The sequence below is a fragment of the Helianthus annuus genome, chromosome 12 (assembly GCF_002127325.2).
Source record: "Helianthus annuus cultivar XRQ/B chromosome 12, HanXRQr2.0-SUNRISE, whole genome shotgun sequence".
Lineage (NCBI taxonomy): Eukaryota > Viridiplantae > Streptophyta > Magnoliopsida > Asterales > Asteraceae > Helianthus > Helianthus annuus.
In genome coordinates this window covers 1,164,476-1,189,093 of record NC_035444.2, presented here as the reverse complement: position 1 = coordinate 1,189,093, position 24,618 = coordinate 1,164,476, and the positions used below count along the sequence as shown (strand labels likewise).

Sequence of the window (24,618 nt, the reverse complement as noted above, 5' to 3'; positions counted from 1 at the left end):
ATGCATCTTTTATTTGAATTTATCGGCATGATATAACATATGTCAGGTGTGGAAACATTGGAATGGAGCAAAGCTACACGAGCTCACTAAACATCTAAACGATAACTTATACATATAATGAGTACTTTTGATATGTCAAAGCTTGTAAGCTACGCTACTTTTGATCGGCTTATTATAAACTCAAACAGAACAAAAATACGCTTTGACAAAAGAGCCCGATTTCACACTTCATATTTACAAATAAAATAATTTTTACTCAATGTGTGTTAGCATACAGTTATGATAAAACAATCAAACATTATATCATAAACTATACATGTAAAATGATTAAACAAACGTCAAAACAAGCAGAGCTTGGTAAACTCAAACTTGTGTGAAAGAGGGTAGTCTCTTAAGGTTGATCCGTCACGTATATGGCCACGTCATTGCAAGCGGCAATAGAGGGACGATGGGAAGGACCAAAGGGGGCAGCGCGGACGACCCTGGGAAAAAAAAATAATTATACAGCTTCTTGCATCCCCACTTACAATACAAATAGAATTATACAAACTCATCAGAAAAAAAAAAAAAAAAAAAAAAAACAATTACAGAAATACTTGCACTTGAAAATTTAGGGTACAAACATAAGTTTCAAATATCTTATAACACCCAAAGGCCAGAGTCATGACAATAATAATAATAAATAACTTAAAACAGCCAAAACCAAAGGATTTAAAAAAAGTTCTAACTTTTGATCTCTTACTTATAACAAAACAAACAAACAAACCAAACATCTCAAAATCTTTTCTAAATCAGATCAGCAACATTAGATGGCAATTCCTCAACCACCACATTATAAAACTTCTGAATATCCGCAAGCATCCGTTCATCGTCTAAAGTCACAAAGTTGATCGCAACACCCTTCCTCCCAAACCGACCACTACGTCCAATACGATGAAGATAGTTTTCAGGCTGAGTTGGAAGATCATAATTGATCACAAGTGACACTTGCTGTACGTCAATCCCACGTGCCAAAAGATCAGTGGTGATCAGAACACGTGAGGAACCCGAACGGAATTCTCGCATGATGATGTCACGGGTGTTTTGGTCCATGTCACCGTGAGTGGCGGAGACTGTGTGGTCTCGGCTACGCATTTTGTCGGTCAACCAGTCAACCTTTCGCCGGGTGTTGACAAAAATGACACTTTGGGTAATTGCTAGAGTTTCGTAAAGATCGCATAGAGTTTCGAGCTTCCACTCTTCTTTTTCGACATTGACATAAAATTGTTTGATACCTTCTAGGGTTAATTCATCACGCTTCACGAGAATTCTTACAGGTTTGTTCATAAACTTTCTTGTGATTTCTAGAGCTTCTGGTGGCATAGTTGCAGAAAACACACCGACCTGGACCTTTGAAGGTAACAGCTGAAAGATATCATAGATCTGATAGAAGAAAAAAAAATGTTCAGGATCAAAATTATATTATATCTTAAGGGTATTATTTCAATGTGTGTTTTGATAGTGTTTACTTATGATTTATAAATATTAATAAACTACAAACAACACCCGAGCGCATTGCGGCGCGGGTACATCACAAAGGGTTAACCATATGAAACCACGTGTTTCGACGTATCTGATTTAACTCAAGGTAACCTTAATAAACATTGCAATTGGATCAAAACGTGAAGTAAATCCAATATATACCGTACAATCAAAATATAATATACGCGACGTCGCGACGCGACCAACTCAAATTTTACCGTCGAGTCAAAACGTATTATATGTGACCCGACCAACTAAAAGTTTATAAAGTTCTTAAAAAGTTAAGGGGGTTGAAAATGACACTTTCTGAACTTAAGGGGCTTACAAGGAGTAAAAATGAGATTTGAAAAAGTTAAAAAGGTAAAAGTAAAATGTCTAGGGGATAAATATGAGATTTTGACAAAGTTGAAGGTTAAAGTGAAATGTCCACTGACATTCACTTTTAAATTATGTATAATATAATAATATTTTTATATGAAAAAAATAATAACCTGATCCTTGAAACCTCTTGAAAGCATTTCATCAGCTTCATCCAACACAAACATTTTGATATAATCAGAACGTAACGACTGCCTCCTAAGCATGTCAAAAACACGTCCAGGAGTACCAACAACAACGTGGACCCCAGCTGAAAGAATCCGCTGATCCTCACGAACACTGGTCCCACCAACACAAGCATGAACCTTAACACCAAGGTAGTCACCTAGGGCGCGCATAACCTTCTCAATTTGCTGTGCAAGTTCACGCGTTGGAGCTAAAACCAAAGCCTGACACTCAACTACGTTATAATCAAGTTGTTGAAGAATGCCGGAGCAAAAGGTTGCGGTCTTTCCTGTTCCTGATTGAGCTTGCTGAATTACGTCGAGACCCTTGGTGAATGGAACAATTCCCCGTTGCTGAATTGCAGATGGTTTTTCAAAACCTAAAAAAAACAAATTCAAAAATATCACGAAAATTTATTAGATAACTAGCACAGTCGTTTAATTACCAACCCAACTACAAAATTAGATATGTACTAACCATATGCATAGATGCCTCTTAAAAGATTTTCTTGCAAACCCATAGCGTCAAAACTATCATAAACTTCATCATACGATGTGAAAAAATCCTGTCCATCAGTAGAAAGTCTGTAACAGAAATAAAAGTATGTGAGCAGCATGTAAAAGCCATGTTTTTTAACCACTTGACCGATTGCTTCTTAGAAAGTATTTACCGACGTCGACGAAAACTATCAAATAAACAAATTAAACTTACAGCTCGTTCATTTTGGAATCAAAGTGACGAGTGTCAAACTGGGAACCTTCTGGTGCAGCGCCTGCCATGACTGCAGAAATCAAAAGCAACAATTAGTCTAACACCCTTTAAGTTGTATAAAAACTTTCAAAGATCACAAATCTTTGGCGATCTAGCATACATCTCACTTTCTAAAACAAGCATCAAACTACTGAACTTGGTTTTAAAATGCGCGCACAATGCGTGATGCGCCCGATGCGCTAATGAGAGCGCATCGCAACAGCTGATGCGATGCGTTTACGTGATGCGAGAATATTGCGCGCATTTCGCATAATGCGCTCATCGCATAATGCGCTCTGATGCACGCAACATTGTTTCTTATGCTTTTTTACAGATTTTATGAACTGTGTTCGGTTTTTTCCGTAGTTAACATCTTAGTAAGCTTGATTTGAACCAAAAAACACAACTCTTACCTTCTAATTACGTCAGTTGTTTTACTTTAAGTATGTTTTTATGTATAAATAATTTTTAACTTTTTTTTATAAAGAACGCATCGCGCATCAGATTTTTGGACTAAACGCATCGGAGCGCATCATGCAATTTAAAACCAAGCTACTGAAACAGTTAAACATAGAGACTTGGATAAACAAGCACATACTCAAAATATTAACTAAAACACCACAGGTATACAAACACATGTCTTTATTTGCTTTAACATATAAATGTGTATGAATGCATTACACAATGATACAATCATCAATAACAAAATAAGGCCTTCACCATATTCAGTTAATCAGTTCAACCTCCCACAACCTTGAGAAAACCTTCAAAGCAACAGATTAGTCCCAAAAAACACTACAATAACAACTTCTTAAACTAACAAATAAAAGTTCCTCATAATACTTGATTAGTGATTTGGTTTTGTAAGCTACTAATCAAGTATTATTATCATATATCAACACACATAACATCTAATGTTCAGATTATGAATCTCACCTTCTAAACCTCACATATCTACACTGATCTAGATCATCTGTCTATCCAAATCTCTATCTACAGCTAGGTTACAATAAAAACACAAATCTCCATAATCATCGCAACCAAAACATACAAAAACACAAACAACTCATCCATACAGCCACATACAACCACATATAACCAAATCAAAACCGCCGATCTAGATATACACAAACTCAGATCTAAAAATCCATAAACAGAACACATAGAGATACATAAACGATTGAATAACAACAAAATCATAACAAGTAATCGTAAAACTTGAAGAGGATAGAATAATAGTGAAAATAGAGATCTAGAACACCTGAATTGAAAGGTTGATTGAAGGATTTAGTGAGAAGGACGAGAGAATTTTTTGGAGGCTTTTTTTAGGGTTTCTCAAACTCCTCGGTGTGTGGCCGTGGAGTTGAGGAGAGTGAAAGAAAAAGGAGAATGTGTATGTGTTTCAAAGGTGGATCTTGCAAGCCCTACTTTTTCTTTATGGACCATCGTACCCCTTGTTTTGCTTTTTCTTTGACGGTTTTACCCCTGGTTTGTATTATTTTGTTGGCGATTATCCAGCGTGGCTTTTATTTTTTTTAATTTTATTGTAATGGTTCAATGGATGGTTGTTTCAGTAACGTGGAGGATACGTAGTGGCTAGTGGCTACTGATTCTTTTGTTTTTGTTTGTGGATTTATTTTATTTTTCTTGCAAATAAAAGAGATTTATTTATTATTAAGCACCCTACGTTGTGGTGGAGTCGAACATTAATATCATACTACTGCCAGCGACCAGTCGACCACCAACATTGAAGTTGTGGCGTGTTAATACGAAGAAATTAAACCGAAAAATAAAACATATAAAAGAATAACTAAGTCGATGTAGGATTCGCGCGCTACGATGAACCTGTCAAACGTGAAAAAATAGACGACGTAAAAACGTTAATCACACACGCATGTTGCGCTGTGTTAACTTGCAAAATTTTGAAGGGAATGTAAAACGAAAATTTTGCGAAAAATGTATGGAAGACCAAAGCTGAAAGTAAAAAACTTGTGAAGTTAAATTGCAAGATATGAAAAGTTTTAGGGTTAAAAGTAAAAAAACCAAATAGTTGTGGGTTAAAAGTAAAGATGAAAAGTTTTATGGTTAAAAGTATAAAATCAAATAGTTTTGGGTTAAAAAGTAAAGAATCAAATAGTTTTATGTTAAAAGTAAAAAAAATCATTTAAAAAAACTCCCAAAGCATAATGTACAACACCTCTATACCTAAAAATGATGTAAATTATAGTATTGAGTAATTATCTCCAGATAATATATATAATTATGATGCATTAAAAAAGACGATAATAATAAAAATGAAGACGATGAAATAATCTTTCTATTAATAAAATAGCAATTACTGGTCTTTTTGAAAAAAAACCTAATTTATAAATAATCTTAAGAGTTAATTGCTCGGATGGTCCCTGTGGTTTCAACTTTTTTCACGTTTAGTCCTCACCTTTTGAAAATAGCAGGTATGCTCCCTATGGTTTGTCATTTTGTTACTCGGATAGTCCCTGAGTAGATTTCAGTTAGTTTGAAAATAGCAGGTATGCTCCCTATGGTTTGTCATTTTGTTACTCGGATAGTCCCCAGAGTAAATATTGGGGGACTATCCGAGTAACAAAATGACAAACCATAGGGAGCATACATGCTATTTTCAAAATGTGGGGACTAAACGTGAAAAAACGTGAAACCACAGGGACCATCCGAGCAATTAACTCTAATCTTAATATCTTAATCTATTCGAAAATTATACGAAGTAACTTTTCTTTTTCAACGTAAGTAATTATTATGCACAAATTCGATACGAATAAGCAAAACGATTGTCAGAAACTTGGATTGTGAAAATCTAGATCAGATTATATATGGTTTGAAGGTCTATAAAACTCGATTCTATAGTATCCGAATTGGATTTTTTACCACAACACATAGTCTAAGTTGTCCATAGAGGTGACTTTTTGCCATTGCTTACCGTCTCTCACCGCCACCATCATTTTCTTTTTTGCCTCCCACAACACTGGATGGTGGTTAATCGCAACGTCAAAAAGGCACCATAGTCTTCGGTGGTGCCAAACATGGCAGGAAAGTTTATGTTGCTTGTTACAAACAAAACATGTCATTCACGAACAAGTTATGTTACATTTCCAGTCGGATTCTCGTGAATTTAGCAAGCTTTATGTTCTGGTTATGTTAGCATCTCGCATGCACGTCAAATCTTAATTTGTGCAACTAGCATATATCAAAGAAATAGTTATACAAGTGAAAAGAATAATTAAGATTAAAGGATGTTTGTTGCACCGAAAGATTAATAACGTTTTAAACCTCAAGACAAATTTTTGTATCAATTTTTTCAAGTGTTTTTTACTCTATAGTTGAAACTTTATAATGAAAATTCTCAAAACCATGAAAAACGATAGCTACAAAAGGCATCCACATTCACCATTAACTTAAAAGCATTGTAAACCAACTTAAATTTTATACAAACTACCATTTTCATGATATGGAACAGCCTAACTAATGATCAAAACAAACACATTCACGAAAGCTCATCATCATTGATCGCTCTATGCCACCATCACCACTTCACCACGCGAACCTGCCAAATAAGTTCAGAAAACCAGTCAATAATAATAGGAATGTTCGTCGGGAACCAAAACCAGAATATTACGAATAATGAACCAAGAACTGAATACAACTAAATCAGTCCTAAAATCGTAAACCAGATAAACGAATTTAGTTCAATCCAGTACGGGTTACCCGGTACCAAATTTGGAGAACAAGGGACATGAAATATTACATCTTTCGTAGACCTCTTTGGCCAGCTGTAGAAAAGCTTCAGTATCTTCAGCCATTTTGGAGACCCTTTCAGCTTCTTTGACAGCTTCTGCCGCCACAAACGACTTGTTTTCTGCTTCTGCGACTTTATAGGCAGCCGCAACGGCTGCTTCTTCTAGTGTTTCACCAAGATGGCTGTTGAATGGGCTGGATAGCCTGGGCCAGTTCTCTTTGGGCTTTGGTATTGGGCCCTTGGTTCCACTCAGTACCTCCCTCCGAAGTCGATAGCAGTTCTGGACCTAATCACTCACATAACTGTTCCTTGTCAAAAACTGAATCCTAACATATAATATGTCAAATACTTGGACCATGTGTAGTGGTTAAGAAAAATAATGCCCCCACCATGGGGCATTATCCGACACGTGTCATCCCAGTCAGCATGGGGCGTTATTGCAAAAGTGGCGTAGTGGGAATAATGCCCAAATAATGCCCCTTCCAATCATTAAAAAAAAAAAAAAAAACTTATTTAAAAAGCTTTTCGGTCAGACCATGTCAGCCCACTTGGACCAAATACTCCTTCCCATTGGTCAGCCCACTTGGACCACTTGTATCTTTGAGCGTTTTATATAAAACGCCGGGCTCCTTTTTTTTTCAAAAAAAATACAAAATAACGCCCTATGTAATGGGTGGGGAGGCGTTTTTGGGCGTTATTTTTGAAATTTAAAAAAAAAAAACGCCCGACTACACATGGTCTTAAAAAACATTAGCTTGAATTTGGTCCCTATTAATACTTCCAAAGATTTTAACAAGAGTAAAATGTCATTTTCGTCCCTGAGGTTTGGCTAGTTTTGCGACTTTCGTCCAAAGGTTTCTTTTTCCGCATCTGGATTAGGGCTGGCAATTTTACACGAATACACGACACGAACCTACACGAAGTTAACAGGTATCGTGTATGGCCTTCACAGGTATCGTGTACCAAACAGGTAGACACGAGATTACCTGTTAATTTTCGTGTATAAACAGGTTAAATACTTGTTTACCTGTTAATACCCGCTAGTACACGATAAGAAATTAAATTAAATAAAACTCATCAGCCATGTGCGTGTGGGTTCCTTAATTCCTTTCTATTTTCATTCCTCATTCAATTCAAAAAAATAAAACCCCTAAACTCCATTTGTAACTCTCAGATAGCATGTTGTGTTCGTGTTAACAGGTATTAACAGGTAATTTTCTTGTATAATAGTCGAACAGTCGTGTTAACAGGTAAACTTCGTGTATATCGTGTCGTGTTCGTGTATAGGATTTCGTGTATCATGTCTTACCGTGTCGTGTCGTGTACGGGTATACACGATATGCCAGCCCTAATCTGGATCCAAAAGATTTGAAATTTTGCCATTTTCATCCAACTTGTTAACTCCATCCATTTTTCTCTGTTAAATGAGGGGCATTTCCGTCTTTTTAGACATTTTTTTTACTAAAATAAAAACACTATAAGATATAAAGAGCCACCTCTGTTGACTTTCTCCCCACCCAAACCCTTTTATCATCACAAAAAGCATCTAAAAGACGAAAATACCCATGACTTAACGTTAATAAATGGACGGAGTTACCAAGTCGGATGAAAATGGCAAGACTTCAAAACCTTTTGGATCCAGATGCTGAAAAACAAACCTTTGGATGAAAGTCGCAAAAGTAGCCAAACCTCAGGGACGAAGATGACATTTTACTCTTTTAACAATTAAACGAGTCATACACAATGGTTTTAGGCAAACATACAAAAAAATCACCTTTTCAAGTTTCTCTTGTGCAACAAGCCTTCGTAACCTTGCAGTTAATAACCTCCTAAAATTTGGGGGTACCTCATGCCTTTTCTGCATATCACATATATAATAATAGAATCACTTACGGATATTGTAAACCATTAATGCTATCAGCATGATTTTCAAGAATCATATATTGATTGAATTAATGATTACCTCAATGAAACAAACGATTGCACTAGTACTTGATCCATTTGGATCCTTGAGGGTTGATAGTGCATCATAGATCATTGCATTATACCTGAATAATGAAACACGAATGTTAAACACCATTCATTGTTATAAAGAGGCAAATAACAAGTTAAGCAAGCATTTTGTTTCCACTTTTCAATCTTGCTCCAAAAACTAACAAAAATACGCCCGCTTGCGGTATGCGCATATAATGTATATATGTGTGGGCGCTGGGGTGGGGGTGGGAGGGCTAAAAGTGAAGTGCACTAATTTTAATGTTATTTTACTAATTTCGTGAAAATAACATTAAAAGAGGGGGCTGGTTAATCATGCATCATGTGGTGGCGTTGATAGCCGAAAGACAGAGGGTACACGCACTAATCGGCAGTTGTCTCAATTGTTGAGTGTTATGTGCCTTATGTCCAAGGCTTGATGCAAAACTACTATCGAGCCGGGGGTCTCACTGTGAAGAAACAGAGATCTAATTAAGGTATTAATTAGATGGGTTTATGTTCCTTTCATGGAGGTTAATCTTCTTTTAGGTATTTGAGCTCCGACTGGTTACTCAACCTGCAAAACAGAACACCGTTACTCGTTAAGAGGGGAATGTGGGGGTTTCCCTCTTAACCGGGCTCCGGCGTGAGAATAAGCGATTGCTTTGAGAGTAATTAAGTAGTAAAGAGTGAGAGCCGAGAGAATAGAATGAATAACCTGAGGGATGGAGTTCTCTATTTATAGCCAGAGTGGTGTAAGAGGTTGTGGGCTGATGGGCCTTGGGCCAGAAACGGACAACGAATATGCTCTTTGCCTCGCTGGCCTCGACTGCTTAGTGGCTTCTAGATGCTCGTCGGTGCTGGCGCACCTTGATTGGAGCCACGTGTCATTGTTGTCGGCCTTGTTGTCCCTTCTGTCATCAGCAGACAAGTGGAGATCGTGGGACAGTTGTCCCCGTCTCTTGATTGGTGCCGTGTAGGCGTCCTTGTGTACTTATCGTCAGAAGATCGTGGCGCACGATTGAACAGAGCCTGCTGGACGTTCATTGGCTCTTTTTCCTGCCACTCGTACCCTGTGTACCTCTGTAGGTAACAGCGCGTCTTCTTATGAAGATGACTTTGCTTGGTGGCGACTAACCCGCGCGGGGCTAGTGTGTTCACTTATACCATTGTTTTCATGCTAAGTGTTGCTATCTGTCTTCATTATGTGCTCTTCCTCGCGCGGGGCTAAGTCATAATGTGACGTAAGTTGCGCGAGGCTGTTATTATCAAGTTGTTATGCTAAGGAGTATGGTCTCACGTGCAACCTGTTATGAGGTTTGCGCGACTTTTTGGGACCATACCCCTTCAAGTCCCCCCAGTCCAGTGCTGCACCATGCGCAACGCAAGTGGTTGGAGCTCTGGACTTGATAAAAATAAGAGAAGGGGAAGTTGTCCTTTTGGTCTTGACTTGTAAGGCGCATGTAGGAAACTGTGGTTTTCGATGCGCAGGTACTAGGCAGGTGTCGAGTGATATCTTGTTTGTCCTTTTAATCGCGCGAGGTGTTAGTAGTTTACGTATATCTGGCGCGATTCTTGTGACTTCTGCATGAAGTTACTTGCACGTTTTATGGCGGGAAACTTCGAAATTTGAACCTCTGACAGGTTGGTGAGATAAGTCGCTGAGAGCGACGCTTGAGTTGACCCCTGGCACGGATGTCATCATGCCGCCTGCGGCGGTTGCACTTCATGTCAGGAGAGTGGATGCCACGCGCGCGTGGTAACCGTCGTCCCTGCTTTTCCGCTTGACGTGGCAACCTCTCGTTGGTTGCCCCTGCGGCGAGTGCGGCACGGTTACCCATCGCATTAAATGCGATGGGTATATATATCCGAAGAGAAAGGTGAGAGATTCACTTTCTCTTCGTTTCTTCTCCCTTTTTCTCTTTGAGTCTTCATATTGTTCTTCATCTTCTTCAAACTTTCTTCAAATCTTCAAACTTTCTTCAAGTTTTTTCCAGCTTTTTCTTGAAATATGAGTGAAGAACATCAAGAAGCTCCTGTTAGTGAGGAGGGGCCAGTCCCAGTCCTGAGATGGGACTTAGGTTTATTCGAACAGATCGTTCGAAGTTTTAGGTTTCCACCGGAGTGGGATGCCCGGTACCCTGCTCAGGGTCAGACCGCGGCTGATGCCCCACCCGGTTACATTACTTTGTTCGAAGACTTCTTCCTTCAAGGAAACTTCCGGCTGCCGGCGACTAACTTCTTTGGTAGCATATTGTCCTACTACAAGTTTCATATCTCACAGTTAAGCCCACCTGGGATGGTGAGGGTGAGGCACTTTGAGTTCTTGTGTCAATCTCACGGCATTGAGCCGACGGTGAATAAGTTTCGTGTCTTCTATCAACTGCAAAGAACAATGGGGTTCTTTTCTTTTGCTAGCCGTGGTACGGCTAAGAAGATTTTGTTGAATCCTCCCAAGAGTTTCCACGACTGGAAACCCAAGTTCTTCTTCATCCGGGAGGAAGTCTTGCCAATAGCTATGCCGTTTAGGGAATGGACCGAGGTTATACCAAAGGAGGACCTTCCTATACCGAAGTCTGCTCAGTGGTATCAGCAGCTTACCGCAACCCCTAACCGGGTATTTGGGGAGAATGTTCTGGTTGCTGCCAAGATGAGTGACCAGTGGTCACCTAGTAGCAGGGAACTCCCGGTCTTGAAGATCGGGGATCAAGGTTAGATACTTTCCCCCTTTTTGTTTTGCTTCCGAGTACATTCACTTAACTGGTTTCTTATACTTTGTTTTTGTTGTGTAGAGACGCAACTCTATCAGGCTGCCTTCCCAGCCTTTGGTGGCTCCATGGGCGTTCGCCCTCTGCGCGATGATGAGGAAGGCTGGTATGACCAGATAAAAGGGAACTTCATGTTTCCTCCTGCTGACGTCTTCGCCTCGCCGCCGGATGCAACTGAAGGTGCGCAATATCCTAAACCTCGTCCGTTGCGCTCTGTGACTTCTGCTGGGAAAGAGACTTTCTATCTTTCCAGCGAGGAGTCAGTAGGGTCTTCGAATGGCGAGTTAAGTTCGTTGCCTAAAATCTTTGCAGGTGTGTTGCGCGATCTGGGGGTTGACCCAGAGGAGAAGAAGAAGAAACCTTCGAAGAAGAAAAAGAAGGCGGATGTTGAAGTGACCAGCAAGGGTCCTGGCGCCAGTCGCGCAACTACTGCTGCTGTCAAAGGTACGCTTCGCCTCCGGCAACGTGACTTAGACGATTACGTGATAATCAGTGACTCTTATGAAGGTTTATCATATGCAGCTATGGGAAAGACTGGCGCTGGTGGGTCAAAGGGCTCTGGGAGCGCGGGTTCTCGTAACCCGGATGCTGACGCAACTCCATCTCAACCTGAGGATGAAGAAGAAGAGGAAGAAGAGACTGCCCCGTTGATTGGAAGAAAGAGGGGTAGAAGCGAGGCGACAACTGGTATGGCCTCTGCGCCTGTTTCAGTTGTTATTCCCGTTGTTGGGAAGAAAAGCAAGTTGCGCTCGTTATACCAGTTTTCTCCTGGTATGCTCTTATCTCCCTTCTTTATAATTTAACCTCCTTTTGCTCAAGTGCGTTTGCTTTATTTTTGTAGAGATCAAGAAGAAGACCCCTGAAAAGGGGGTTAAGTTTGTTGAACCCAGCACGAAAAGACCTAAGGTTGCCACTGAACCTTCCGATTCTGCTGCGCGTGATGCTGCGAAAACTGCTGAAGCGCAGCGAAAGGCAGAAGAGGATCGGAGGAAAGAAGAGAGTAGGATTGCTGCGCAGAAGAACGCTGAAGAGCGAAAGCGCAAAGAAGAGGAAGAGAAAAAGAGGAAGGAGGAGGAGGAGAGAAAGCTGGAGGCGGAGAGGAAGAGGAAAGCGGAAGAGGAGAGAAAGCTGAGGGAGGAGGCGGATAGGCAGAGGAAGGCGGAAGAGGCGAGGAAAGAAAGAGCTGCCGATCAGTCTTCTGTTCAAGGGCAGTCTGGTGTCCCAAAACCTCCCCCTGCTGCGCCGATTGTTACCTCTAAGGGGTTAGGGCGCTATGTGTCTAGTGGTGCAAGCTCTGGAGGAGCTGGGGGCTATAACCCCAATGTGATAGGTGCGAAGGATACCGTCGGGGACATATATTATAAAACTTATACTGAAGAGGAACGTGGTGATGCTCCTCATCAAGCCCCTTGGAGCTTAAGGCAGAAGGATACATTTGTTGAATTTGGTCCTTCTCGCGATTGGTACTTGAACCAATTCACTCCTGGCGAAGTTAACCGTCAAAAGGCGAAGCCGCATGAAATGTTGTATCGCACTTACATTCTTGCCGAGGCTAACGCTCGATCTGCTAACCATCAGATAGTTCGTGAATGGCGAACAATGGTCAGAGAGCGCGCCGACTGGGAGGCTTACCGAGAACGTGTGCTAAAACGTGTTGGTGAATTTGAGAAGGCTAAGGCCACATTTGATGAGGAGAGAGCCAAGTTTGAGGCTGATAGGAAAGCTGAAGAGTGGGGTCGCGAGGGCCTGCAAAAGAAACTTCATAATGTGGAAGAGCAACTGGCCAAGGAGAAGGCCGAGTTCAAGCGTATATGCGCTCAAGACAACGAGCGTACTTATGCTCTTCGCCAGAAGATCGTTGGTCTTGAGGCTACAGTTGCGGACTTGACCTCAAAGGTGGAGGAAGCGCAGGGTGAAAAAACTGCCAAGCAGCAGATGGAGGTTAGTTCTACTGATTCCCGCTCTTCCTTTTTGTTTACGAGATTTCTCTAAGTCAATTCTCAAGGTGTTTGTCAATTTTTAGGTTGAGCTGACTGAAGCCAAGGTGCAATTGTCTAACAAGGACAAGGATCTCCATGCCAAGGACGTTGAGATAGCGGAACTCAAGCGTCGCTTGAATGAGCAAATCGACAGATGCGAGTCTTTGGAGATTGACCTTGAGGCTGAGAAGGTCAAGGCCACCGATGCCGAGGAGGCGCGTGCTGTCAGCACTGCGGCGCTTAACGTGGCTCAGACAAATTATTCTGAGGCCCAAGGCATTGTGGACACGCTTGTTTCTGAAGCAGAATGGATGCGCACTCGGGGAATAGTGCTGGTAAGTCCCTTTTGCCTTACCTTTTTCTTTTAACATGTTGAAGAGTTTATTCTTAATGCTCCTCTTTTGATGAAGGTTGCCAACTCCATCCTGAACGCCGGCGAGCTAGATCGCGCTGTTGCTGCTCTTACGGATGCGGCGCGTGCAGTTGGTCATCGAGGAGGTTACCTGGAGTGTGCTGATCACGTTGAGCGAATGCTGGGACAAGAATTCGATACAAGTCATTGCTCAGTGACGGAACAAGCTGATGCTGCGCTGGCCAGTGCTGAGAACTCATATGACAACCTCTCCTTGCCCATCATGGACTTGGTTGTTAGTGCCTTAAAAAAGGATGATTGGTGTCAGCGCCTCAAGGCGATCCTTGATCCACCGATTACTGTTGAATCATCTGATGAGGAAGCAGCTGGTGATGATGGCGGAGGTGATGACGATGGCGACGATGGTGAAGGGAACGAAGATGATGATGGTGAGAAGAAAGAAGACAAATAGAGTAGGTTGTTAGTTTGTTGATAGGCGTTTGTGCCTTTGTTTCTGACTTGATTGTAAGTGATGCGCTTTTGCGCAGTTTTAATGACAATGAAATGTCTTCGTTTTTTCTGTTGCAATTATTGCATTGCTGTAAAAACTTAGGTTAAATTAGCTCGAATAAATGGAAGCGTTATCTAAGTATAAGGTGGCCACCCGGTCTCGCGCTTTGTTTGCGGAGGACCTTGGAGGTGGTTTTGAACCATCTCAAAATGCTGGAGTGTTTTCGCGCTAATCAGAAGTTTAACATGCATTTGTAACGAAAAAACAATGTAATAGAACATGTCGTATGTTTTCATTCAAATCAGAAGTTGGCCCTTAGGCCTTCATACATATTTGCCAATGGCTCGTAGCCGGCGTGGCGAAACTGAAAAATGGCGCAAGGCCGAAAAGGTTACATATAGCATTTGCGCAATTGTTGCGCATTCCAAGTTCTTGGTAAGATGTGGCCATCTAAGGTGCGCAATTTGTAGGCCCCTTTGCCTAGGACCTCATGAATCAGATATGGGCCTTCCCATTTAGGTGCCAATTTCCCTGGGCGTTCCGCATTTGACGCTTCGTTGTCGCGAAAGACGTACTCCCCTGGATTGAAGGTACAAATGCGAACCCTTGTGTTGTAGTACCTTTCCAGCTGGGTTTTGTATTTGGCCTCTCTGATTCTTGCGATTTCGCGCCGTTCTTCTAACAAGTCTAAGTCTAGACGCCTTTCTGCTTCATTGTCAACCGTGTTGACCGTGGTCATTCGCGGCGAGGGCAAGCCAATCTCTGCCGGGATTACCGCCTCTGAGCCATAGACTAGGCTGAAAGGGGTCTCGCCGGTACTTGTCTTTGGCATGGTCCGATGAGCCCATAAAATGCTTGGGAGCTCATCGACCCATCCGCGCCGCCTTGTTCCTAATCTGGCCTTTATCCCTTCGACGATGCATTTGTTCACACTTTCCACTTGTCCGTTGCCTTGTGGGTGCGCAACGGAGGTGAAAGTGTGTTCAATGTTCATCTCCTTCATCCAGTTCTTAAGATCGTCTGACGCGAAGTTGGTGCCGTTGTCTGTCACGATCTTGAGCGGGAGGCCGAATCTGCATATGATGTGCTCCCATATGAACTTGCGCACAATCATGGCTGTGGTGGATGCAAGGGCTTTGGCTTCTACCCACTTCGTGAAGTAGTCGACAGCTACTATGATGAACTTTACGGCGCCGGGGGCATCCGGGAAGGGTCCTACCATGTCAATTCCCCATTGCTGAAAGGGCCATGCGGTGGACACGGGGATAAGATCATTTTTAGGCCGCAACGTTTTTGGAGCGTGCCTCTGGCAAGAGTCACACTTGCGGATCTCCTTCATTGCGTCAACATGCATACCCGGCCAGTAGTAACCGGCGCTCATGATCTTCGCGACGACCATCCTTGGTCCGGAGTGGATGCCGCAAATCCCTTCGTGGATTTCCCTTATCAAATAATTCGCGTCCTGGGGGTCCACACAGCGCAGTAGTGGTCCCAAGAAGGATTTTCGGTACAAGATACCGTTGTTCATTTCGTACTGTAGGGCTTTGTTTTGGAGCTTTCTTGCTTCCGCTTTGTTCTCAGGAAGCACCCCCTCTCGCAAGTATTGGATGATAGGGGTCATCCATGATGTCTGCCCTGTTTCGATTACGTTAACTTGGCGCAGTAAAACCGATGGGTTCTTGAGTACCTCTATCCTTACATCCTTGGCTAGATGTTGAAAGGAGGTCGAGGCGAGCTTGCTCAGGGCATCTGCGGGCTTGTTTTCTGAGCGATTGATATGTATGACTTCGTGGGTTTTGAATTGTTGGAGCAATTCTTTCGCTTGTTCCAGATATAAAGCCATGACTTCACCCTTCGCGTCGTATATGCCATTTACTTGACTGGCTATCAGGAGTGAATCCACATGTGCGCGCAAGTTTTTTGCTCCCATCTTGATGGCGAGGCGTAAGCCTGCCAGAAAAGCCTCATACTCAGCTTCATTGTTGGTGTTTTTGAAGTCGAGCTTAATGGCGTAAGTAAACTCGTGCTTTTCTGGGCTCACTAGACGTAAACCTGCTCCCGCGCCATCTTCATTTGATGCCCCGTCAGTGTAAAGCATCCAGATCTCCTCTGTTGTGTTTTCCTTGGGAGTCTCTATCATCTCGCACTCCTTGATTTTATCGGCCGGCACTTCTGTGATGAAGTCGGCGAGGACCTGCCCCTTAATGGCTGGGCGCGGCCTATACAAGATGTTATGGCCGCCCAGTTCAATGGCCCACTTTGCCAACCTGCCTGATGTCTCAGGCTTCTGAAGTATAGTGCCAATGTGGAAGTTGGTAAGCACAGTTATCACATGGCCTGTGAAGTATCGGCGCAATCTTCGGGAGGCGTGTAGTAGCGCAAGAACCAGCTTTTCCATTGTAGAATATCTTGTTTCTGGGTCTGTGAGTACCCTGCTGACGTAATAGATCGGGGTTTGCACGCCGTTCCTGTCTACCAACAATACTGACCCTACTGCCTTATCCGAGGAGGACAAGTACAGCACAAGGGGCTCTTTTTCAAACGGTGCCGTCAGCGTAGGGAGTTCGATCAGACACGCTTTCATTTGTTGAAAAGCTGTTTCGGCTTCCGGGGTCCATTTGAACTCTTGCTTCTTTACGCAATTGCGCAACGTGCTAATGAAGGGATACGACTTTGCGGCGTGATTGGAGAGAAAACGATTTAGCGCGGCCAGCCGGCCGGCTAGTCGTTGCATTTCCTTGATGTTTCTTGGTGACGGCATTCGTTCTATAGCTTGTACCTTCTCTGGATTCACCTTGAAACCGCCGTTTGTGACAATGAAGCCCAGAAACTTCCCTTCTTCCATGCCAAAGGAACACTTGGCTGGGTTTAGCTTCATATTTACGCTGCGCAATGAGTTGAACGTTTTTTCGATGTCTTTTATCATTTGGTCCTCCTCGGGACTTTTCACCACTAGATCATCGATATAAACCTCAATGTGTTTTCCGATGTCACCTGCGAAGGTTTTGTCCATCAAGCGTTGATAAGTCGCGCCTGCATTCTTTAAACCAAAAGGCATTTTGGTGTAGCAGAATATTCCAAGATCAGTCCTGAAGGCTGTCTTGTCTTCATCTTCTAGCTTCATCTGCACTTGATGGTATCCTTTATAGCAATCCAAGAAACACTTCCATCGGTAAGGCGCGAGGGAGTCAATCTTTTTATCGATTTCTGGCAAGGAATAGCAATCCTTTGGGCATGCTTTGTTGAGATCGGTGTAATCTACACACATGCGCCATCCGCCATTTGACTTTTCCACCATTACTGGGTTCGCGACCCAGCTTTGGTATCTTACCTCTCTCAGGATTCCCGCCTTGAGCAACTCGCATACTTGCTCATTCATCGCTTTTGTCTTATCCGCGCCTAGGCTGCGCCTTCGCTGGACTTTTGGTTCTACAGAAGGGTACGTGTTTAGGCAATGCTCAGTTATGTTGCGCGGGACGCCGGTCATGTCTGACGGGGTCCAGGCAAATATATCCATGTTGCGGAACAGCAGTTGCTTTAAACGTTTTCTGATGTCTGACGAAATGGCGTGGCCAATTGTCACTGTCTGTTCTGGGTACTTGCGGTTTAAGACCCATTTTTCTGGCTCGGTCGTAGAGACCTTCGCCGCTTTTGTTGGGCGCAGCTCTTCAGTTGACATCACTTCTTTCTTGGCGTATATGATTGCTACGCCTGTCTTGGTAGGGAAACCTATTGCAGAATGAGGTGTTGAAGTCACCATGTTTAGTTCGCCTTGTGTTTCCCTTCCGATGAGTACGTCGTGTCTTGACTTCACTGGCATTACCATGAAGTTTACGGTTGTTGTTCTTGAGTGTTTCCCGTCAGAGAGCGTGACGGGGAAACTGATTTGGCCGAGAGGGAAGACCATTTCGTTGCAAAAGCCGGACAAAGGATAATCGACTGGCTCGAGTCTCGCTTTGTCTTCTTCATCGAATTGATTGAAACATTGTTCGTAGATGATGTCGGCTGTGCTTCCTGGGTCGATGAAGATGTACTCTGTTTCATAGTGACCAATTATACCAGTAATGACGACGGGTCGTGTAGCGCGAGGACCGCCGCGCACTACTGGGAATATGACTTGCTGTTCTTGCCAAGAAGGCTCGTAGGGCCGTTTGCCTTTTTCTCTCGCGGTGTATCTTGGTCCGTTGACCATGTGAGTCTCTAGCCGTCTCACCTTTTTGTGGCTGCCTTCATCATGACGCTGGAGTTGACGGGTGTCCTTGCGCGCATTCTTCACTAAATGGCTTAGCTTGCCGCTTTTGAGCGCTCTTTCGATTTCCTGGCGCAAACTGTAGCAGTCATCGGTCAAATGCCCCGAATCTTTGTGAAAATCGCAGTATAAGTTAGGGTCTTGCCCTTTCTTGTTTGTCATCGGCCTTGGCGCCTTGAAATCGACATTCTCCGTCATCAACACCTCTTTTGGAGTTTTTGTGAGCGGAGTCCAGTGTTTGTCGCGGTTGTCGTCTCTGACTGCTTTCTTGTAACCGATTCGGTCAATCGTATCTCGCGCATCTTCTCTGTAACGTGGCCTGTCGTCGCGGCCTCTGGGTCTCTCAGACTTCCAGTCATGACTCTTGTACTTGTTGCGCTTGTTGTTGTTGTTGTCGCGCGGCCTCTCGTTTGCTCTTGAAAATCGATCTTCGGAGTAATAACCCTTTCCACCAGCAAGGGACTCCTCGGTTTGCGCGACGATCTTTGCTGCTTCCATCAGTTTATCCCACTCTTTTGGCATCCCATCTTTGCCTGTGATGGTTCTAATGAGGCTATCACAGCGTATAGCCTTCTTGAAGTGGCAGCGCATGAGTTGCTCACTGACGCCGCCAATCTCTAAACATTCTTTGTTGAAACGCGTGATGAAGTCCTCCAGACCTTCACCATCCCTTCGCCATATGTCTTCTACTTCTGCCGTATCACGCTGATAGCGACGTTGTTGGCTAAAATAGCTTAAGAATTGTGTCTTGAAGTCTGTCCATGACTTAATTTTTCCGGGCGGAAGGCTGTCAAACCAGGCGCGAGCCGCTCCGGTCAGCGTTTGAATGAACAGGTGGCACCACATGGGCATGTTCCAACCTCCCATGCAGCCCACACTCGTGAATGTTCTGACGTGGTCGTCTGTGTCAGTCAACCCATTGAATTTCCCAACGGTTGGGGGTAGCTTCTCTCGTGAGAGTGGTGCGAGTGCGATTTTCGGGATAAACTTGGAGTGTTCCGCAGCTTCCGCTGGCCTGTAAGCCAGGCGGAAATCTCTTTCAGCCTCTTCTGTATAGCCAATGTGTTGTCTTGGCTTATAGTACTCGTGGTTTTTTGGTAAACGATTGAAGACTGACGACTCTTCATCACCTTCCCATGTAGGATCATATGGGTCGGTTTCTTCCCATTCATTGTTCATGTTGCGCGGCGTGAGCCGGCTGTGAACAGGGCCTCGTTGAAGGTTCGACGGATATTCATAGTGACTATCCGTTTCCCCTCTTGTATCGCGCGTGTCTTGTACGCTTACACGTCTTGTAGGGGGAGGCCTGTTGGTTCTGACTTGAAGATTGGCTGGTGGTGGCATTTGGCGCACCCCCTGACTAGGAGGAGTGACCAAGGACGGTTCTGCCGTCAACACTGCTTGCTGCGCGATGAGCGATTGGTATGCTGCATTGATAGTGGCGATGTTCTTGGCATACCACGAGGCTGGGGTTTCGCCCTCTGGTAAGCCAAGTAATGCAGATACATTTTGAGGTGGTACCGGGTTGGACGGTCCTTCGCCGTTGTTACCTGGGGTAGCCATTTGTGTGATACGGGTAACGCTCCCACGCTGACCCCCCGTGTTGGTGATCTCAACTTCACCTATCTCTTCGATTTGGGCTTGGAGGTTTTGGACTCCTTCACCCAAGGCCGTGTTGGAGTTGGCTCCGAAGCCGAACTCTGGAAAGATTCCTTGACCAGTCATAGTCGAAGGATGAAAAGATGTCAAAGGCTCAAATAAAGAAGATGAGGGTGGTTATAGAGAAAATCGGTGGGCGCCAATGAAGAAACAGAGATCTAATTAAGGTATTAATTAGATGGGTTTATGTTCCTTTCATGGAGGTTAATCTTCTTTTAGGTATTTGAGCTCCGACTGGTTACTCAACCTGCAAAACAGAACACCGTTACTCGTTAAGAGGGGAATGTGGGGGTTTCCCTCTTAACCGGGCTCCGGCGTGAGAATAAGCGATTGCTTTGAGAGTAATTAAGTAGTAAAGAGTGAGAGCCGAGAGAATAGAATGAATAACCTGAGGGATGGAGTTCTCTATTTATAGCCAGAGTGGTGTAAGAGGTTGTGGGCTGATGGGCCTTGGGCCAGAAACGGACAACGAATATGCTCTTTGCCTCGCTGGCCTCGACTGCTTAGTGGCTTCTAGATGCTCGTCGGTGCTGGCGCACCTTGATTGGAGCCACGTGTCATTGTTGTCGGCCTTGTTGTCCCTTCTGTCATCAGCAGACAAGTGGAGATCGTGGGACAGTTGTCCCCGTCTCTTGATTGGTGCCGTGTAGGCGTCCTTGTGTACTTATCGTCAGAAGATCGTGGCGCACGATTGAACAGAGCCTGCTGGACGTTCATTGGCTCTTTTTCCTGCCACTCGTACCCTGTGTACCTCTGTAGGTAACAGCGCGTCTTCTTATGAAGATGACTTTGCTTGGTGGCGACTAACCCGCGCGGGGCTAGTGTGTTCACTTATACCATTGTTTTCATGCTAAGTGTTGCTATCTGTCTTCATTATGTGCTCTTCCTCGCGCGGGGCTAAGTCATAATGTGACGTAAGTTGCGCGAGGCTGTTATTATCAAGTTGTTATGCTAAGGAGTATGGTCTCACGTGCAACCTGTTATGAGGTTTGCGCGACTTTTTGGGACCATACCCCTTCACACTGGAAGCAGCCTCTCTATTCCTACGGAGTAGAGGTAAGGCTGTCTACATCATACCCTCCTCAGACCCTACCTTAGATTTGCTATTGGTGGGATTTACTGAGTATGATGATGATGATGATGATGACACTTGAAAATACACTACAACAATCAGACTTCTGTTCTTAGTGCCGATGATTTCATTCAACTGCACAAACAAGTGTATTTACTAATACATGTAATTCATGATCAGATGTGCTGAGCTAGATATTAGCACTTGTATACACGAAAGAAAATATGATTATAATATTTTTTTGCATACCTTCTATGATATTAGATAGTTCCACTATAAAGCTCAAGAAAAGTTAAAAAAATTAGACACGATAGCAAACAAATCTTATGATGTTAATTTATTAGATAATGTAGAGTCATAGCTGGTTAAACGAAACCAACTATATATACATGTGTGCCTATAAAGTTGTTTCAGTGTACATCGTGACGACATGACATCAATGTAAACACTAAACAGTTGAATAATTGGGCAGCCTCCACATATATTATCCCTTACAATATCTAATAACCAGTGAGAAAGTAAGTAACATACTTTGAAGCTGTCTTCCCATCTAGTAAGCATTTTGAACCATCATCCATATTCAAGTCAGTCGATACTGGATCAACTGCAACTGGAGGTGAAGGACCATGAGCTTGTGGAATGGCCAACGGCATAGCAGGCGAATCCGTGTTACATTTTGGTTTCGGTGTTCTCGATTTTTCCCTAGGACCTTGGCCATTTGCACTTACACTCATATTCCTCCATTTATCCTACAATCAGACCGTTCATATGCATAAAACTTAGGATAAGCCGAAAACAAATACTTCAACTCCACTTATCATCCAGATGAATTTGTTTCGTATGAAATTCCTATGCGCTATTGAAGTTGGATCGGTTTTGAGTTAGACGGTAATCGTAAACAGATTTCCCCTGTGTTGACATTAGTATTCAACCATAGTGTAATACGTGCTGATTTAGGGTTTCGAACTCGAAATATATTTTTAAAGTTTTGAGAATATTTTGAAATTAGATATATGAAATAGGCATAACCTAGTGCTAAACCTACAACAAAGAGTACTTAAGACTACTTACATTTTACACTGTAGGTGAAAGCGGTTTGATCAAACCGCTTTCGCCCCCAAATTGAAACTCTAAGTAGTTCCAAGCACTCTTTGTTGCAGGTTTAGCACCAGGTTATGCCTATTTCATAAATCTAATTTCAAAATTTCCTCAAAACTTCAAAAATATATTTCGGTTTCGAAACCCTAAATCGGCACGTATAGCACTATGTTTAAATCCTAACGTCAACAAAGGGGAAATCGGTCTACAATTACATATTAACTTAAAATCAATACATCTTCAATAGCACAAAGGAAGTTGATACAAAACAAATTCATCTGAATGAATATTTATAAACATATAGATATAGTACATATACATATATATACAGACTTTGAGATCGATATTGGAGCGAGAATGTAGGAGGTGGTTGAACTCGGGATCTTTCTGGATGTTCTTCCATTTTCCGGTGCCGTGTTTAGCGATGCCGGCGCGTAGGGCTTCTTCCTCCTCCGCCGTCCATTTCTGCTTTGGATTACCCATCGCCGATCGCCGCCACTCGCTTCAATTATTATTTTTTAAACCCTGTTTGGAGGAGATGATGATAACCCTCAACAGTCAACAACACGATAACCTTTTTAATTTTTTCCTATTAAGGGCAAAACCGATATTTTACAGCCTTATGTTAAGGCTGTCTACATCTTTGAGCGGGGCTCTTACTCGGAGTAAGGCTCTATTTCTATGGGGCAGAGATAAAGCCGTCTACATCTTACTCTCCTCACTTCAGACCCTACGTTAGTTTTTTTTTATTTGTGGGATTTAGTGAATATGATGATGATATTTAGGTTGTGGCCTATTAGGAATGTTTACGTATGGTTTTTACATTGTGTGTAGATATTTTGTAGATGGGCTAAAGGAAGGTCGAGTACTTGATATAAGGTAGGCTGTCGAGACATGAGTATTCTTCGTTTAGGCTGATTACCCCTTGGGTGCTCTTCGCCTAAGCCGAGTATTACCAACTCCGATTAGGGAACATCTAACGACATTTTAGACCATGGCTAAATGTCACACCCCAACCGATGGCGGAAACATCGGGACGCGACACTAGGCGAACCAGATTGCTCAAGAGATCCATAACAACTATTTGTTACCAATATTTTAAAGGTTAATTGTCCCATACCAATCAACAAATATTCAACAAGAAATTATTACAGATAACGAGTTTCTCTCGAACAAAACAAGTCCGACAACCTAGATTTCTATTGATGTAGTTTCTAGACTGCCTATCTCGATTCGTCACAGCATAGCAATCCTATCAACCTGGCACATACGTTAAAATAAAGTGAATACATAGAATGTAAAGGTTAGTGCACAAGTTTGAATAGCATATAGTATAGAAAGCGTTTACGCATAACCAACATGTATCACGTAACGGGTGAAGCAGGTAACTATCAAAACTATGTTCACACTTAACCACGAGACTGCGTTGTAGAGTATACACGACACATGTTCAACGAACATGTGAAATAAAGAAATGTGATCCCTAGCAACCCCTGTCCACGACAGGTGCTGAGTCCAAACTATAGTACTATCGTTGCTAGAGGCGGTATAGTGTAACACTGTATAAGCATAGTAACAAGCATTCATAGATCACGTATAACATACGGGAGCGGTTAGCGTTGTAAAGTGTTTGCGTTGTGTGTTTATGTGGTTTGATATAGAACGTATGGAACATCCAAAAGTGCGTTAAAAGAAAATGGGTTCGAGTATACTCACAGTGCGTGTTTAGCTAGCAAACACAGACTTGGATTAAAGGGAGCGCGTGGAGTTAGACTGAGCATAGAACAGTAGCGTAAGCGTTGAACAACGTGTAAACAGAGTGTCGAATGAGTTAAGTTTCGAATGGTGAGTCGAACGGATAGGTTCCCATTCGAGCGGATAACCATTCGAACGGATGGCCAATCGAATGTGTGTGTTGTTTTGGAAAATTGTTAAGTTTGAAGTTTCCTTAAAAGTGTTTAAGTATTGGGAATTATAAAAGGGACAGGTCACTTGGTCGAATGGTCATCCGATCGGATGGTCATCCGATCGGATGGCCTTTCGAGTGGGTGATTCTGTTGTTCGAAAACTTGTGAAATTTTCTAAGTTAAAAAGTTTGAGGTTTAACGGAGACGGCGTGATGACATGTCAAGCAACGGAAACATACCAAGATCCAGTTCATTCGATCGGATGGGAATCACCCCATTCGATCAGATTCACTGTTCTTGACGAAGTTTCATGTCTGACCCGTAAATCGGTCATCTCTCCGGTGGAAATCCGTTTTCAAGTCGGCTATAGACTAAGGGACGAGCCTAAGGTCAATTTGGGTCCCGATTCCATCGGTTTTGAGTAGAAAAGTTGAAGAAAAGCTGTAAACAGCTTAAAAGTGTTGAGATC

At 42.9% G+C, this 24,618-nt stretch overlaps 4 protein-coding genes across 4 annotated transcripts; 1 reads left to right on the top strand and 3 right to left on the bottom strand.

Moving 5' to 3' along the window:
* Window positions 1–584: 584 nt before the first annotated feature.
* LOC110893728 (eukaryotic initiation factor 4A-15) lies at window positions 585–4,248 on the bottom strand. Its single transcript, XM_022140841.2, has 5 exons — window positions 4,076–4,248; window positions 2,776–2,845; window positions 2,542–2,648; window positions 2,013–2,443; window positions 585–1,422 (listed from the first exon to the last, which is right to left on the bottom strand). The coding sequence occupies exons 2-5, from the start codon at window positions 2,841–2,843 to the stop codon at window positions 787–789; spliced, it is 1,242 nt and encodes a 413-aa protein (XP_021996533.1). The 5' UTR covers window positions 2,844–2,845; window positions 4,076–4,248; the 3' UTR covers window positions 585–786.
* A 2,111-nt stretch (window positions 4,249–6,359) lies between these two features.
* LOC110893729 (telomere repeat-binding factor 5) lies at window positions 6,360–10,395 on the bottom strand. Its single transcript, XM_035981024.1, has 5 exons — window positions 10,319–10,395; window positions 8,547–8,631; window positions 8,358–8,441; window positions 6,593–6,869; window positions 6,360–6,391 (listed from the first exon to the last, which is right to left on the bottom strand). Exons 1-5 carry the CDS (start codon window positions 10,393–10,395, stop codon window positions 6,360–6,362), a joined length of 555 nt encoding a protein of 184 aa, XP_035836917.1.
* LOC118484910 lies at window positions 8,875–14,429 on the top strand. Its single transcript, XM_035981023.1, has 7 exons — window positions 8,875–11,265; window positions 11,347–11,502; window positions 11,635–11,766; window positions 11,845–12,093; window positions 12,164–13,263; window positions 13,346–13,636; window positions 13,712–14,429. The coding sequence occupies exons 1-7, from the start codon at window positions 10,566–10,568 to the stop codon at window positions 14,123–14,125; spliced, it is 3,042 nt and encodes a 1,013-aa protein (XP_035836916.1). The 5' UTR covers window positions 8,875–10,565; the 3' UTR covers window positions 14,126–14,429.
* Window positions 14,430–21,644: 7,215 nt separating this feature from the next.
* Window positions 21,645–22,725, bottom strand: LOC118484909 (telomere repeat-binding factor 4-like). Its single transcript, XM_035981022.1, has 3 exons — window positions 22,576–22,725; window positions 22,479–22,520; window positions 21,645–21,893 (listed from the first exon to the last, which is right to left on the bottom strand). The coding sequence occupies exons 1-3, from the start codon at window positions 22,723–22,725 to the stop codon at window positions 21,645–21,647; spliced, it is 441 nt and encodes a 146-aa protein (XP_035836915.1).
* Window positions 22,726–24,618: the final 1,893 nt, after the last annotated feature.